Source organism: Lepidochelys olivacea (genome assembly GCF_965140295.1).
Source record: "Lepidochelys olivacea isolate rLepOli2 genome assembly, chromosome: 5".
Taxonomy (NCBI): Eukaryota; Metazoa; Chordata; order Testudines; family Cheloniidae; genus Lepidochelys; species Lepidochelys olivacea.
This window is the reverse complement of record NC_140415.1, coordinates 78,447,825-78,463,833: the sequence shown is the minus strand read 5'-3', so window position 1 is coordinate 78,463,833 and position 16,009 is coordinate 78,447,825. Positions and strand designations below refer to the sequence as shown.

General features: G+C 40.0%; 1 protein-coding gene across 3 annotated transcripts in view; it reads right to left on the bottom strand.

The window, feature by feature from the left end:
• Positions 1–16,009, bottom strand: part of SNCAIP (synuclein alpha interacting protein) — a 100,268-nt gene that overhangs the window by 45,945 nt on the left and 38,314 nt on the right. For all 3 annotated transcript variants that reach the window (XM_084628242.1, XM_084628244.1, XM_084628243.1), the window contains exons 2-3: positions 12,453–12,555; positions 282–354 (exon numbers count right to left, since the gene is read on the bottom strand). In XM_084628242.1, coding sequence (XP_084484368.1) covers positions 282–354; positions 12,453–12,509 — 130 coding nt within the window. In that variant the 5' untranslated portion in view covers positions 12,510–12,555. The remainder of the gene's footprint in view (positions 1–281; positions 355–12,452; positions 12,556–16,009) is intronic.

Genomic DNA, 16,009 nt, shown 5'->3' with positions numbered 1-16,009 from the left:
CACCAATGGTTTCTTGGGTTTTCAAGTAAATTGTTGCATATATTGTGGTTTGGAGTTGCTCAGATGAAGCCTTACGTTTATACAGCCAAATCCTTTTATGGAATTTTTTTTTTTGTGCTAATGACCTAACATCTGTTGGAAAAAAAAAATCCATGTTTCCAGAACGCAGTACAAAAATAAAACAAAAACAGCAGAACACTGCCAAGAAGCAAAGGCTGTCAAGTTCTGCAATTTAAGAAGCAGCCTAAAAGAGGATGGGAGAACAAAAGTGGGCAGCATACCTGATATGTCTTCATTTTGTGTATCACACCTTCTACATAATTCTGGGATAGTCTTGAGAGAAGTTACCGAGTACTGAAATAGAGAGAGGGAAAAATGCATATAAAGTACAAATTGGTTCATTCCCAAAATTATACAAAAGAAAAACACAGTAGTAGTAGGGACATTTCAAGTGTCCTATGTAGCTGAGTCCTGAGGCTACCCCTAATCTGCACGAAATGGAGCAGCTGCCTATGAAGGCAACTGCATCCCAGCATCCAGCGCTCCATCAGATATCAGTATTTCTTGCTGCGACTTGTCATCCCTGTGGAGCATAACTGCTTGGGTCATGATGACATATCACATATATTAATAATTTCCACAGGTGGCACCACCATATTAAAATTGACAGGGGCTTTAGAAACCCAGGGACTACTTTGATCACCTGTGCTATACATTATGGTGTTTGATTTTGCAAGTTCCAGCATACCTCTCTAACATAATTTGCTTTATAGCAGATAAAATTCAGATTTATACAATGCTCTATGAAAAAATATGCTAGTGTGTTAGAGATCTGATCTCAGATACAGACACCTCCCCACAATGCACAGGAAAACAAGAACATAAGTCTACTCATCCAAGAACAGCTTTCATTAAAACAAATATTTGATGTGAGGGGATACACCTGATGTTGATCAACAAGTTATTCTTTGGATCCAACTTTAAAAAGAGCAGGGGGGTGGGGAAGGACAACATATTTATCCGACTAAGCGGCGATCATTTCCTTATAATCTTGTGGAATGCCTTCAATCTGCCATATGATCCAACATCATAAAAATACAATTTCCCACAAACAGAAATCTGGTTACTCAATATCAAGAAACCCTTAATCTAATGCTAGAGTGTCACAAGAGTTTCCTTTCAAACCAACACATATCTGAAAATCATTATGCCTTTGGAAAAAAAAAATCAGTGGCTTTTGCACATTTAAAAGCTATTAAAAACAGTTAAAAGGTAAAGTAAAAAATAAATAGTTAGGATTAATATAGCACAAAATTTTGAGGAATGTATAAAAACCCTATGTTCTTAAAGGAAGACATATTTTTAGCTAGTCTGCTATTGACAGATGAAGCAGAACAACGACATACAAAAACATGGCAGCTTTCGACACAGAAAAGGAACTGTCATACCAGTTTTGTTTTTTTGTTGACAGTTTGCCAATTGCATGTCTGAAGCAAATTGAAGTTCAAGTGACAATATGCCTCTGAATGATACAAAAAGTAAATCTCAGGTGACCAATTACAGAAATAACTTACTCGTTTGATTCAAGTGAACTCAAGTAAAACAGCCACTCCATGGATTGTGGCTACTTCAAACACACACCACCCCCCGCCCCCCCTCCACCCAAACACAGCCCCCTTCCATACTTTACTTTTCTCCTTTAGGCCTACTAATCCTGAGAGATATTGGGCACCTGCAACTATGTCAAATGGGAACTGCGGATGCTAAGTATTCTCAGCATCAGAACTTTAATTTATTAATTAATTTTTATATTGCAAAGCTACCCAGAAAGAAGTTCCATTATACTAGGGGGCAGTACAAACACATACAAAGATTTTGTCCCAGCTCACAATCTAAGGTTATGTCTACACTGCAATTAGACACCTGTGGCTGGCCTATGCCAGCTGACTCGGACTAAGGGGCCCGGATTAAGGGCTATTTAACTGTGGTGTGGATGTTCGGGTTGAGACTGCAGCCTAAGCTCTGGGACCCTCCCACCTCGTAGGGTCCTAGAGCCTGGGCTCCAGCCCGAGCCCGAACGTCTACACCATAATTAAACAGCCTTTTAGCCAGAACCCGAGTCAGCTGGCATGGGCCAGCCACGCGTTTTTAATTCCAGTGTAGTTATACTCTAAGATAATAAGTGATATGTGAAGGGTGGATGGAGAAGGATACCATCAAATACAAACTGCATGTATTTTCTGTTGCTGCTATTGAATAAAAAGTCAACTATCGATCTGTACATTTTGGTATTTTACCACACAGATAAAAAAAGATAATGTTGAACTGGCATAGTAAGATTCTTAAAAGAAGCTACCAAGAAATATGGTAGCTCTATAACACCAGCTGGTGCAGGTTAAACTATTACACAGTCTGTAATTCAGTTAGAATTAGGTCTTTTGTACTCTACGGTAATGTGTTTGTCAGGCACCCTCAAAAGTGAAGACCCATTCCGTCTCTGTCTTTTTTCTCCACTCCTGGAAGTACAAACTTTCTTGTTGGTCCTACGTTGTATTAAAATATATTCAGTTAACCACAAAAAAGTCAATTAACTGTGTTATAAATCTGATGATGATGTTTAACGATATATGCTTGATTTCATTAACAGATTTCCTCCCACCCACCTCTGTTCTCAGAAATATTTTTGCATTTTTACATTTCTGCTATCTGCATTTGTGGTCAATACAGAGATGTGGCTTTCAGCTGAGAAACTACAGAGCTGCTAGGAGGTAATAGTACTTGCTTCCTGTAGCAGACCTTTCCCAGCTCTTCCCTCTGCAACTTCCTTCTCTAGCTTTCTAGCTCCAGTCCTGGTCCACCAACAGTTGTTAACCTTTCTTCCAGCCAGAATTTCCAAGTAACTCAATGGATCGAACTGCGATGCTGATAGCTGTGGGGCTCCCATTCTTTATCCAGAATGCCATGTTTGCTACACATAATTCAGGGAAGTTATTTTTTACTTTTCATTCAAGGATCTTAAAATGCTTTACACACATTAATTAAGCCTCACAGCTCCTCTGTGAAATACATATTATTAAACCTAGCTAAAGAAAGAGAAACCAAGGCAAGAAGCAGTTAAGTCATATGCCCCAGCGCACAGAGTGAGTGAGCAGCAGAGTGAGGAAGAGAGGATTCTCCTTCTTTAAACGGCAGACACTCTCTATCCTGGTCTTCACTAACTCAGAAGAGGAGTTATCTTGTGGTTTACACTAAAGTCCAGTTGCAAAACAAAAGCATGTTACAAGACTAGATTGCTTAGTAGTAGTATTTTTTATTTCAACCATGTTACCCAGAGATGACCCAGATTTTAAAAGGTGCTGAGTGCCCTCAATCCCCACTGAAAAAGATGACATTCAGCAAACTTCATGATCAGGGTCTTTAATCTGCAATCTTTATACCTCTATGGTGGAAAAAATGGTACTATTAGTACGAGATTAGTAACAGCAGGCGAGAGATTTCTAAGAATTTAGTGGGAATCCAGATAAATCCAGTTTTTCTGCTGGTAGAAGCTGTAAATCTGTAGTGTCACACTAGTGAAAATGATCATGGCTTGTTAAATAACTAGTCCATTCCAGCAATAATGGACTACAAAATCTTAAGGAACAGAAATTCTAAAATCTTTGCACTTAACATTATTTTAAAGTTTGTATTAAATGAATTTTAAATATACACACCCACAAACAGGCAAACCTTCAGAATATCTAGCAGGGACATTCTAGGCAGTTTCATTCAAGCTTAAAATTCACAACCAGCCCAACAGTAGGAGAAAGAAAAATAATGGAAGAAAAATTAAATGTAGCGGGACAGAGATATAACAGAAACAATTTAAAAAATAAAATTAAGGGAAATGTATAGTGACAATAATGGGTTTTTGTTAATCTTTCACTTGTCATATGGAGCACCTTTAACTTCCACTACATTGGAACTGAGGTGCTCAGCACTTCCCAAGAGACACTCAGCACCTCAATGGGGACACTGACAACCTCACAGGATCAGGTCTGTAGTGACCGCTGAAAGCATCAAGGACCTTGCCCTGCTCCCACTGAAGTCAATGGCAAAACTCTCTCAGATTTCACAGGCACTGGATTGGGTCTCCAGTGCCTTTGTCTTGATCTTAAACTCCTAACTCCTCTGTTTTTACGCCAGATGACACAGACAACTTCTTGTCCATATTACAATTAAGTTTTTTTTCAGTTGTTATTAACATTGTAGAACTTTTCTTAGAACAAACCATTATTGTTTAAATATTATTCTGGAAAATGCAGCAATTCAGTCATCTTCCATTCACATTAAATCAACAAAAGAAAATTAAATTTTAGTTCCAAATTTTGGCCTATCATTCAAAATTCTCGACTGATACTAAATTCTTTAACTGTTATATTGTATTGTAAGTCTGGATATTAAACACTCTCTCAAAAAGATTAGACTTAACTACCAGAGTTAAGATTACAGTTGCACCATTTTATGAATAAGTTTAAACATTTTAAGTAAGTTTTAAAACATTTTTAAATTCACTACTTCATGGTTTAAAACTGTGCAGTACATTCCTCTTTCAGGACACTTTTCAAGGGTTGCTACTTAAACAGTGACCTAGAACTAGTAAAGCAATACATAGAACGCATCACCATATACAGTGCTTCCATAGTAAAATGAAAAACCCTCACTTTTCCCCTCCAGAGACAAGGTTACAAACCCTAGCTCGGGTTGCACCTGAAAATGAGGAAGGTGATCAGATCTTAACTATTCCCTTCAGGGTTTTTGTGTGCCTTACAGACTTCTTACCCACAATTCCACAAATTCACAGTCTGTGTCCAGGACACACTGTGGGTGCTGCAGGTCAGGAACAAGATTATGAATTAGCAAAGCAGCCTTACAACATATTTTATTAATTCATTTGTTTATACTGCATGTCTGATACAAATGGCTGCCTAAGCATAACAGATGAATATTTATTGACATTAAAAATGAAAACAAAAAGCTTACACAAAAAACTTTGTCTATGCTATGTCAGTGCTCCCAATCTCTTCCTTTAATGAACACAGAATTCACTTATCTAAACATTAAAACAAAACAAAACACAAAGAATAGCATCCATAACTGTAAAGAAAATAGCAAGACTGGTGGCTTGACTATAAGGAAATAATTTACTTCCCAAGAGCATAAACTATGGGCCAACTTGCTATGATTAACACATTTGCAGCCCTATTCTGATTCTTCATGCTCATGTGTATTGTTTGCACCATCCGATATAGACATACCCTCTGTATTTTATTCTTCACTTTTAACAACAGACAGGAGTTGTTTTTCTATTGGCTTTATAAGTGATACATGTCTTTTGTTTGAATCTGAAAGAGTTTGTAAGTCTTTTAACAGCCTTTTGCCTGTTGTGTCTCTGTGTAAAAATTAGAGGCTGATAATTAGCTCTGCCAAGAAGTCAGTCAACCAATGTCTGGCTGGGGTGAGCAGCCATTGAGGACAGCCAATTTTATTAATAAAAGACAAAAGGCTTTCAAATTCATCAAGGAGTGCAATAGCTAATCTGTGTAAATAAAAAAAAAATATTACTGTATTTAATTACCTCTTACTGTTACTTAAACTCACATGTAGCGTATTCTTTCAAATCCAGCTCCAATCCAGCACTGGCACAATGCAGGCAGACCCCTGTACCCACACACTGCTCTCTGGGAAACAGACTGTCTTCTTGTGTGCTTGTACAATACCTAACACATCGGGGCATTTTGTATTACTGCTGTATTGCAATAGTAAGTAATAATAATAATTTTAACTGCATAACATGAGAGTGTAGTAAACAGCCTGTATTTTAAAGTACTAAGAAACCATAAAGGGACCACTAGAACAGTATACAACTTACTAACAGGGCTAATTTTATCTGTCCCCATAGGAGTGACTGGGAAAGGGGGAAGGTTAAACTTGTGCATACTGATTTTTAAAGGTATACCTGAGATTAAATGCAATTTACAAGTTTCATAGTGTTCCCACTTTTATTCATTTCCTGCTCTTCTATTGCCTGTTTCACTTGCTCTTTCATGAGAGTAATAAGTGAAGATGTGCTAGTTGATGACCTAACATCATTTTGGACAGAATGATATTTCTGTATAATGTAAACAAGAGTCACACTACCCTACTTATATATAAACTACACCCAAATAAATCTGTGATTTGTGGCACTTAAATTATGGTAGTCTAAAAGTCTCAAAAATGAGCATCTTATGGGAGAGAAAGCTATAGTTTTTATTTAATTAGACACATATGTAAGACTTAAAAAATATTTATTTTGTGTTTAAAACATCTCTAGTATTCCAAAGATAGTCTCTGTGGCCGTTCAGATCTGGACCTGTTGGCCAAGATGACCCACAAGGATCTCAGCTGGAAGAGAAATGTACACTGAGAAATGGATTAAGACCACTATAGCACTTCACATAGGCCACAGAACAGCCATCGGATTGTAACAATTTCCAGTCACTACTTATCTGCTTTGGATCTGAAGAGGAAGTGTAGCAGGAAAGTTGAAAATGGTTAACAAAAGTGCTCTGGAGCTGCTCTCTCCACAACAGCATGAAGGTGAAATCTGAAGTTTCAGAAAGCCAAGAGAGCTTGACAAAGAGCCCTAAACAACCCAGACAAATTAGCCACTGCTGGTCACATGCTCACAGGTAACTAGGGATTAGAGAGGCAGTAGCATAAGTGTTTTGTGGACTGACAAAAGGGAGTGTTTTGTGGACTGACAAAAGGAAGAATTTTGCCCCGTTCCCATCCCTGCACGCTTTCCTTGTGCAAAGCCTGTTTATTCATGCATTTGACCACACAAGAGACGAGCAGAGTAGTAGGAAAGCCAGTACTTCTCAAGTTAATCTTTCCTTTGACATCAAATCCTTCATTCTCCTGCCCGGGGATGGGGATATTTCTTGTTCTATAATCTATGCCATTAGCTCCGACGTTCAGCAGGAGGTCAGAGTACTTCCTAATAGCATGGGCAATCTCAGCTGTATAACAGTGAAACTGGTAGTTAAATCCACCATTCAGTAACATCAGGCAAAATGAGAGAGGCAAGAAGAGGATACATCTATTCTGCTTTATGTTTTTTGTAAAACTGGGCCTAGAAAGAGATTACAGGACATAATTTAACATGGAACAGTCCTAACAAGACAGTTCCCCAGAATAAACTATCCTCTCAAGATTGGATCATCGTCTTGTAATGTCTCAATATCTCCCCCCACCCCCTTGCCTTTAAATAAAAGTCAACATAAAAAAATAGGTAAAAATAAAACCCATTTTAAAAGGAAGCTGTATGTGAGTAAAGCATCTGGAGCTTTTTTAAAAGGAACCATCTTCCAAAATGCTAGAAAGAAAATAAAATCCTTTGCAAGAGTTTATAATGATGTCTGACGAGAGAGCTTGGGCTCTGCACTTCGTATCATAAAGGTGACCTGCAAATCAAATTAATAAATTCCATTTACAACAGAAATATTCCTGTGTCAAAGTGCCCTCATTCGCCAGACATTCAGCATATAAACAACTTTTAATTCATAGAAGAGAAACATTTGTGGCAGAGATATGATTAGGGAGGGAGGAATCAACTGCATTAGTGGTTCCTGTAATAACTGCCAAGTGTTCACCTTAAATGAACAGCTTTTTTGCTTACAATAGTTACAGCTGCAAGTATTTCAAGAACACCTGGACTGAGACATTTCTTACCTGATCATTTTCTTCCCCTTAGCAGCTTCTCTCAGATTCGCAAAAAGAAAAGGAGTACCTGTGGCACCTTAGAGACTAACCAATTTATTTGAGCATAAGCTTTCGTGAGCTACGGCTCACTTCATCGGATGCAACATCAGATGAAGTGAGCCGTAGCTCACGAAAGCTTATGCTCAAATAAATTGGTTAGTCTCTAAGGTGCCACAGGTACTCCTTTTCTTTTTGCGAATACAGACTAACACGGCTGCTACTCTGAAATCTCTCAGATTCATTACTTATGCACTAATTCTCCTCCCCCCGCCCATATGGAAATTGGAAGTAGTCCAGTGAGTTGCTGGATACTCCAGGACTAAGCTCCGCCCTTCAGCTCAAGCCACCAGAAGAGTTATTCCACAACTGTAGAAAAATTTCAGCAACCAGTTATTAGCATTAAGAAAAGCTCATATGAAATGTACTAAATTAACCTTAAGACAATATATAATATCTAAGGGCCTGTCTACACAATTACACTGTGGAAAACTGGGCTATGAACTTAGACTGTGACAGGCTAGTGCAGGGTAACTTCCCTGTGGATCCTGCTGCCATGGGTTAACAATTCGTTAGAGTGTTTTGAGCTAATTCCAGTCCAAAGTCGTCTAGATCAAAGTGTGCTCATGAACTGTTAATGTGCACCAGCAAGGTGTACATGGACAATTAGACTGCAGTAGGCTAGTGCAGGGTAGATTCAGACCACAGCTTGCACAGACTAATTGTTAGTGTAGACAAGCCCACAGTCTCCTTTTAGAGAAAAGCTTCAACTTCTATTCTGGTCATTTATCAGGCTCCGGGGGTGGGCTGAATTTGGAGAAAAGCTACTAACAGAAAGAAAATTATCAGCTAAGAAATTTCTCATTCATTTGCAAAGCTTCTCTCCTCACTCATTACTCATAGGAAGAAGCAAGCAGTGAATCTCAGAAAGAGGGAAAGATAAGCAGAATTTAATAATTATAGTCGAGTAATAGTAGGAATGGAAGCTCCCCTTTATAAAGCAACAGCTTTATAAAAGAACAAGTTATGTGGGAACCAACCCAGTAGCTTCTTCCTACCAAAGGATGTCTCTTCAGAGGAAAAGAAGCTTATTTTATAAACCCTCCTTCGATGAGGCCCATACACTTTCCCCCTTTAGTTTCCCCACATACCTAGCATGCCAATTGGTGCAGAATTTTTATATCTTGCCTGCAGCAACTTTGAGGCAATAAGGCCTTTGCATTTCAGATGGAATGAGATGAATAGGGTACAATTGGTGTATATATACCATATACTTGAGATGTGTGTTTGGAGCGGTAGGAATGCCCACACATGCCACAACCTTTCAAGGATTACAACAAAATAATAGGAGGACTATTTTCCAGGAACTGTGGAAAGAGGAACTTACCTTGAACAGAAACGGTTTCTGAAGCTACAAGAATAAACTTTTGCACATGGCAACAGCACTGTGTTTTTTGTATAGATATAGGAACTAATTCCAAAACTTGCCTTTCAGAGGTAATGACAACTAGAAAGGCCAGCCACAGGCTTGTCTAGTTTGTCATTGTGATTAAACATGGCACCTCACAGTCAAATAGAGGATTCCATGTGCCTGGCTGCAAAATGCTGCTAAGGCTGCTACCCACATTTCTAAGGGGCTTGGCTGTAGGGAGAAATCTCCCAGAGAAACTCTAGCATAGCTAAGAGCACCAAACTTTGGGATTATTATAATATTTGTATCACAAGCATCTAGAGGTCAGTGCCCCATTGTGGTTGGCACTACACAAAAGAGGCGGACCCTGCCCCTAAGGAGCTTTCCCATTACACCTGAAATATAAATTTGACCAGATCAATGAATGAAATATCCTGGTCGAATTCTCTCTGACCACCAGACTTGATTAGAGGTTAATGAAGAATCCATGATCAACTTCTTTTCCAACACTCAGGGAGTTAAATGTAGGCTTTCCCAGTCTGAATGAAGGAGTCAGTGCATCAAGTACACGGTTCTACATCCTCTGAAGAAACTTCTGCAGGTACATTTTAAGCAACCCTAGCCACTGGAGATAATTGGCTACTGATGGCCCCTCAAGAAATGAATGATGTAATGAAGTTTTGGATATTTGCAAATCTTTGTCATTATGGTAACATTATAGACAGAGCCATTATTTATTTTGATCTCTGCGTGAGCAATTCTCTACATTGGGTCAAAAGCTCTTCCTGATTTTGAAGAACAGGTAGCTATGAATCCTTTCCAGCTGCTCTCCAGTTATGAATGATTCTGTTTCTCTGTACAAGGTACTGATTGGCATGTTGTCTATGTATGGGTATAAATGTGTAATGTGCGACCTGGGCCTTGCTGTGACTACTGCTTGCCACTTCAGACTCCGGGTGCAAAGGGTTGTTCAGAAGGAAGAGTCTTCAGGAATTATAAGCACTCGTACACAAATGCTCTTGTGTCTTTGTCATGCTGAGACGTAGGTATAAGCCCAATCCCAATTACCGTATAAACCTTCTGACTTGGGTTAGCAAACCCTCAGGACCCAGGTCCTATGAGCTGCCTAGCGGTGGGGTAGGGTGGGGTGGGCTGAGCCCAAGTCCCAGTGGGACTTGGGTCCAAATCCTGTCATTTTGCAGCATGGACATAGCTGAAGCCTGGGTCCCCCAGTTCACATCCAGAGATTCCACCAATGCTATCCCACAATCCTTCGGCCCTATATTTCTCAGTCCTTTTACCTCTCTGTAATCCCATTACGATATGGCTTCATGAGGAGTGGAATCCTCGAGTGCCTCTGATCTGGTCACTGACTGTCTGAAGAGAATGTAAGGGTTTGGAGCCAGCATGCAGAGTGAGGGAGAGGTGAAGAGAGAGCCCCTTTCCATGGCACAGCAAAAGTTTATGGCTAATGATCATATGGTACAATTTATGGCACAATTCCCATTACTGAAATCTGAGTCCCTTTCCCTAGCAGAGCAAGGGACTTCGGGCTGAAAGCCAGACAGGCATAGTTCCCATTAGGCTGCATCCTGAGCAGGGCTCCACAGGAGGAACAGGCTTCTCTGCATGTCCAGACATGCAGCAGGGCGGGGATGGGGCCATGAACACAATACAGAGCACTATGAGAGCTTCCATATAGAAAAGCCCCAGTAAACAATCCCTCTGCAGAAGGCGGCAAAGAATAAGGGGTATTGCGATGCACCTGGTCACAGGTATAAACCCTGATTTTCACCCCACTTGTTCATTAAAAATATTAATTACTGCCTTGTGAAGGACACAATTGCTTTATCCTTTTTGGGTCTCTGGGGTTTTCAGGACTTGTCCCTGAATATCATGAAAATTCCCTGAATCACAGTGGGAGCTGTGTAGGAGCCTGGCTTCTTTCCCCAAGGAACAAAGGGCGCACTTCAGTATCCACAGGGTCCGGGGGGGGGGGGGGTGACTCTGGATCCTTTCTAGGGGTTTTTTCCCCCTGTCCAGCCCAAGTCTTTTGCAGTTAGCTTCCTCCTCATTCTTAGACTCTCTCCCTGAAAAACTAAAGAAGCCCCTGATTGGAGTTGTCTCCCCTCTGGGCAAGGTGGAGACCAGACATGCCAGTCCAACTCTGAGCCCTGTACTCTGGCAGAGCAAGTGTGTTGGCTGGCTGGGAAGAAGCAGGGTATAATTCACCCTCTGTAGCTGTTGTAAGTGCTGCCTCACATAGGGAATACCTCATTAGATTTAAGTCAAGTATTTGCAGGCTAGCTCTGCCATGTCTGAGTAAGGGCAGAGGATCCCAGCAGGGGAGATGCTGCAGTAGCAGATCCAGGTGGTTGAAGTCACCATGCTGCTATTTACCCGATGCACAGGAGGAGGAAGAGGAAAATTATAAACTACAACTGCATGAAAATGAATACAAATAAAGATTTAAAATCAAAATGTTCAGGAGAAACTGAACCGCCAACTTGGTCCACCTCTGGAGGCAGAAAATCCAGCATCCTGAGCTCAAGGATGGAGCTTAGTCCTGGAGCCTCCAAAAGTAACATTGGACTGCCTCTGAATTCCATACCTAGGTGGGGGGCATTAGCCCATTAGTAACGGATGAGGAGAGAAATTGTGCAACAGAGCCATGCTCTCTTTAGACTCCCTGGAAGTCCTGCTGGCTCTAGCTGTACTATAAGACCTCAAAACATATCAAATTGCAACCTATTAATGAAACTTGCTGAAGTCTGGAGCTGGCCTATGTGGCAGAGTAGCAAGTTACACAAATAAACTCATGATGGGGGAAGGGGATAGCATATGGCACTATTTTCAATTCTTTTAAAACTATTCTTTTGGTGATTGTAGGTAATCACTTGATGGGTATTTCACCCAAAGAGTTAATAAAGGCAGTTCAGCACGAGTAAAATAAATGTATTAAATTGATTTGAAGATCATCTTTACTAATGCAGACAAAGTGCGGGCCCCAAACTCTACTTTCAGCGATTTATGTTTCCCTTGGAAAAAAATCTGATTTTCATTCTAGCACATGGGGACATTGTTAATTTTTTCTGTATACCTGAATTCAGTTCATATATACTTGAAGCAAAATAGGTAGCCTCTGCATGAGGTAAAAGCCTGCTTTGGCCTCTAATGACAATGAGATGTGTGTCTTATGCTAGAAATCGAGCCACTTAAATCCTCTCTCTCTAAACAAACAAAAAATATTTATACTTACAGATATATCATCGCTAAAATCTATTTCATCCAAATCAAGGTATTCAGGGGCTTCCATTATTCTTCTATGCACATTTTGGGTGAGTCAGTACAGCAGTAAAGTCCTATTAAAAATACAGAAAATGAGGTAATATATATTAAAGAATCTAAAACCTTTAAAACATTTTCACATGGTCACCACATTACTGAAAAAGTATTTAAGCTGGACTGGAATTGAAGTACCCTTCCTTTCATTTAATTTGTCTGCTCTGGGCAGGTATCATGGGGTTTTTTGTGCATGTGCTTGTGCCCATTTCAGCTAATACAGCAGGACAGCCACCTTGAATGTGAACAGGATGTGACAGACTCCAATCCTGCAACTTGTTGTACACTCACAGACACCCTCTCCCCATGCAGAGCCCCACTGAAGTCAACAAGGCTGTGCATACAGAGTCAGTTGCAGGATCAAATCCTTAAACAGTAACAGCCCACTAGATGCTTGATCCTGCAAGGTGCAGAGCACCCACATCCTCAGTGGGAGAGGCAAAAGACAATATCAAGGAGGTGGATGACTTCCTTTTTGTCACCCAGAGTACCATCGTGATACTCATTCCTTGAAATGGTGACCGTGACAAGAACTGAACTATACCTATAGGCATCTATCCTTGGCGTTCTTTACTAGTTCCTCACAGCGGAAAAATAGCTTAAGAAAAACTCTGCATGAGCAAAGAAAGAACATAAGATCTGCAAATCTGCATGAATCAGAGATCACACATTCCAAAGGGGTTAGGATTATAAAGTACTCATAATTTTCTTAATTCTAACCAAATCATTTTCCAACTTGTCAAAGGTATACATCCTGACCAAAGACAAGTACAATGCTGAAAAAAGGAAGATATTTAAGTTAGCTGACAAAGAAAGATGATAATGCATTAACAATAACAATTAAGATGTAAAGCACTAAGTGCTAAGAATTATTACGGCAGCAAATTCACTCTGCCAGCACTTGTGTGTGACAAACGAAAAGCTTGAAGCAAAAGCCCCAGTTCATCAATCTGACAATTGGTAAACAATATATTTACAAATAATGGAAATTAAGCTGTGCTGGTCTAAACAGAATCATTGTATGCATCAATAACATTTGGTTAGCAATGTTCCAACAAGTTTAAAAAAACCCAAAAAACCCTATTCTGCAGGTGTTATATTCATTGGCATACAAAATTGTAGTCGTTAATCTCCTACACACTGACCTCCACAAACTAAAAGTTGATCTTAAAACAGCTGCTCTTGAAACGTTATAAAAAGTAGAAATGAGAAATGTATTCAAAACCGTTTTTAAGCTTGAAAAGCTGAATGTATGATTCTCATCAAATTACTGCAAATACAGGATCATTTAGTATCAGGTTTTCTATGGAAGTTCAAAGGTCGTGTTTTTTTTCCCCCTCAAACACACTTAAGGTATTAATATATTTCTCCCTCACAGCAATCTACAGACAGCTGTTTAAAAACATACAAATCTTATGTGTTTTCTCCACTTACACAAAACAGGTTTTACCTCAACTAAACCTTTGTGTTCAAGGAGCAAAATACAAAATTGGGACAACTTCTGTGACAGACTCTGGAATAAATTCACTTGTGAATTAGCTGGTGGGTCGGGTTACATATAGATGGGACAATGGGAGGGAAATGGGTGTAAAATGGAAAAAATAATACAAAACAAGTCACATCTTCTTTATATCAGGGAGCAGAAGGTGGTGTATAATAGGAAACTATTGGGCAGAATAATTGCACTCATTTTGTTCACTTGATAAAGACCAAATTGATACTCAAAGTGCACTCACATAGTAAGATACCAGTCAGTGTGAGTAAGGGTGACATGATCAGGTCTTCAGAGTTTTCCACCTGTTTGTTCATTAATGAGCACATAAGACTGCAGTATATTTGTTATGGCTGTTACACTGTACATTTGGAGGGAAATTATGACTTAATCATGGCAAAATATTTAGTTGTAGATATTTTAGTCGAACTGTATCATTAACAACCAAACTACTCTTGCAAGCATAAAATGAGAAAAATTTCCTGCTCCATTTTGTACATCAATTTGGCATTCACTAAATGTGCCAACTTACATGTGGTCAAATTCTGCAAGGCATCCCTATGCCAGCGACCTGCATTATGGGAAGCTATGCAGGTGCAGAAGCAGGTTCTGCAGAACTACGATGTACCAGACTACACTGGTGGTAGGCAGAACCGGGCAGGAAATGGCAGAACCTTGACTCTGCCCCCCACAACGTGCCCAGTGACACAGTTATAATGGCACATTTGACAGCATACACATCTCTGAGTGCAGACCTAGTGCAGTTCACTCTTTCCACAAAACAAGAGGGGAAGAGGGATGGAGATTATGAGTCCCTGAGCCACAGCCTCCCAGACTGCTCCAAGGGCAGTGCAACAGTGCACTGTCCTTTATTCTGCACCAACTGTTACCTCTGGACATAGGCCATAATGAGGGGTGAAAGGCAGTGTGTGTTAGAGCTAAAACAACTATTAGTGGGGGAGGCTGAGAGAAGAGGGAATGTTACATGAAGTAGGGGTGGCCCACTTTACATTACTTATCTACACCCATTCATCCCATTGACACACACACCATTAGTAACTACAAAAAAATGAGCATCAAAAACGTCAGTCCACTTCCTCCACACCCACATTTCACTGCCATGCAACTGTGTCGGTACAACTGTGGTTCTATTGATATGCAGCTTCATAACAGGCTCAATGTCATGAAGTCCCCAAGCAGGCTACGGAAGGGCCCAAATTATGGCAGCAGCTTCTGCTGTACAAGTGTCCACATCTTTCAAGCATTTTCCTGTACTGTCTATGACATTACTTAAGTATTTGACAGTTGCCACCAACTCAATGTCCTGTCCATGCAGATTCATATTGAGCTGGTTATCATCTGGAGCTGGTGGCTGCTTGATGGTAATGGCCAGGGATTAGTTTCAGCCATATGATAATGAGACCAAAGTGCACTGCTTTTTGCCTGAACAGATTGGTGAATCACAGCAGCTGAGAGCCAAACTGAGCCAATAAGACAATGTCATCAGCATATCCAAAATCTCAAAGAAGAATGGTGTTGAGCTCAGTGCCACCGAACAATGCCTCCTCATGAATATCCATCAATCAATCAATGCCAGTATTGAACAATGATGACAGAACACAGCATTGCCAAATTCCATGTAGATAGGAAAGAATGTGGTGTATTTGACATAGAATGGAAAACTGAGTTTAAATCAATTATAGGTCTTTTCTATCAATGACATTATCTTCCCAGGGATGCTGGGTTGCCTCATCAGATCCCACAAAGTCACTCAATGCACTAAATAAAAGGCCTGACAGAAACCTACACAAAGTGTTGTGAATGTCTTATTAAATTCAACTATCTCAGGGGTTCTCAAACTGGGGATCGCGAGCTGTCAGCCTCCACCTCAAACCCCACTTTGCCTCCAGCATTTATAATGGTGTTAAATATATAAAAAAGTGTTTTTAATTTATAAGGAGGGGTCACACTCAGAGGCTTGC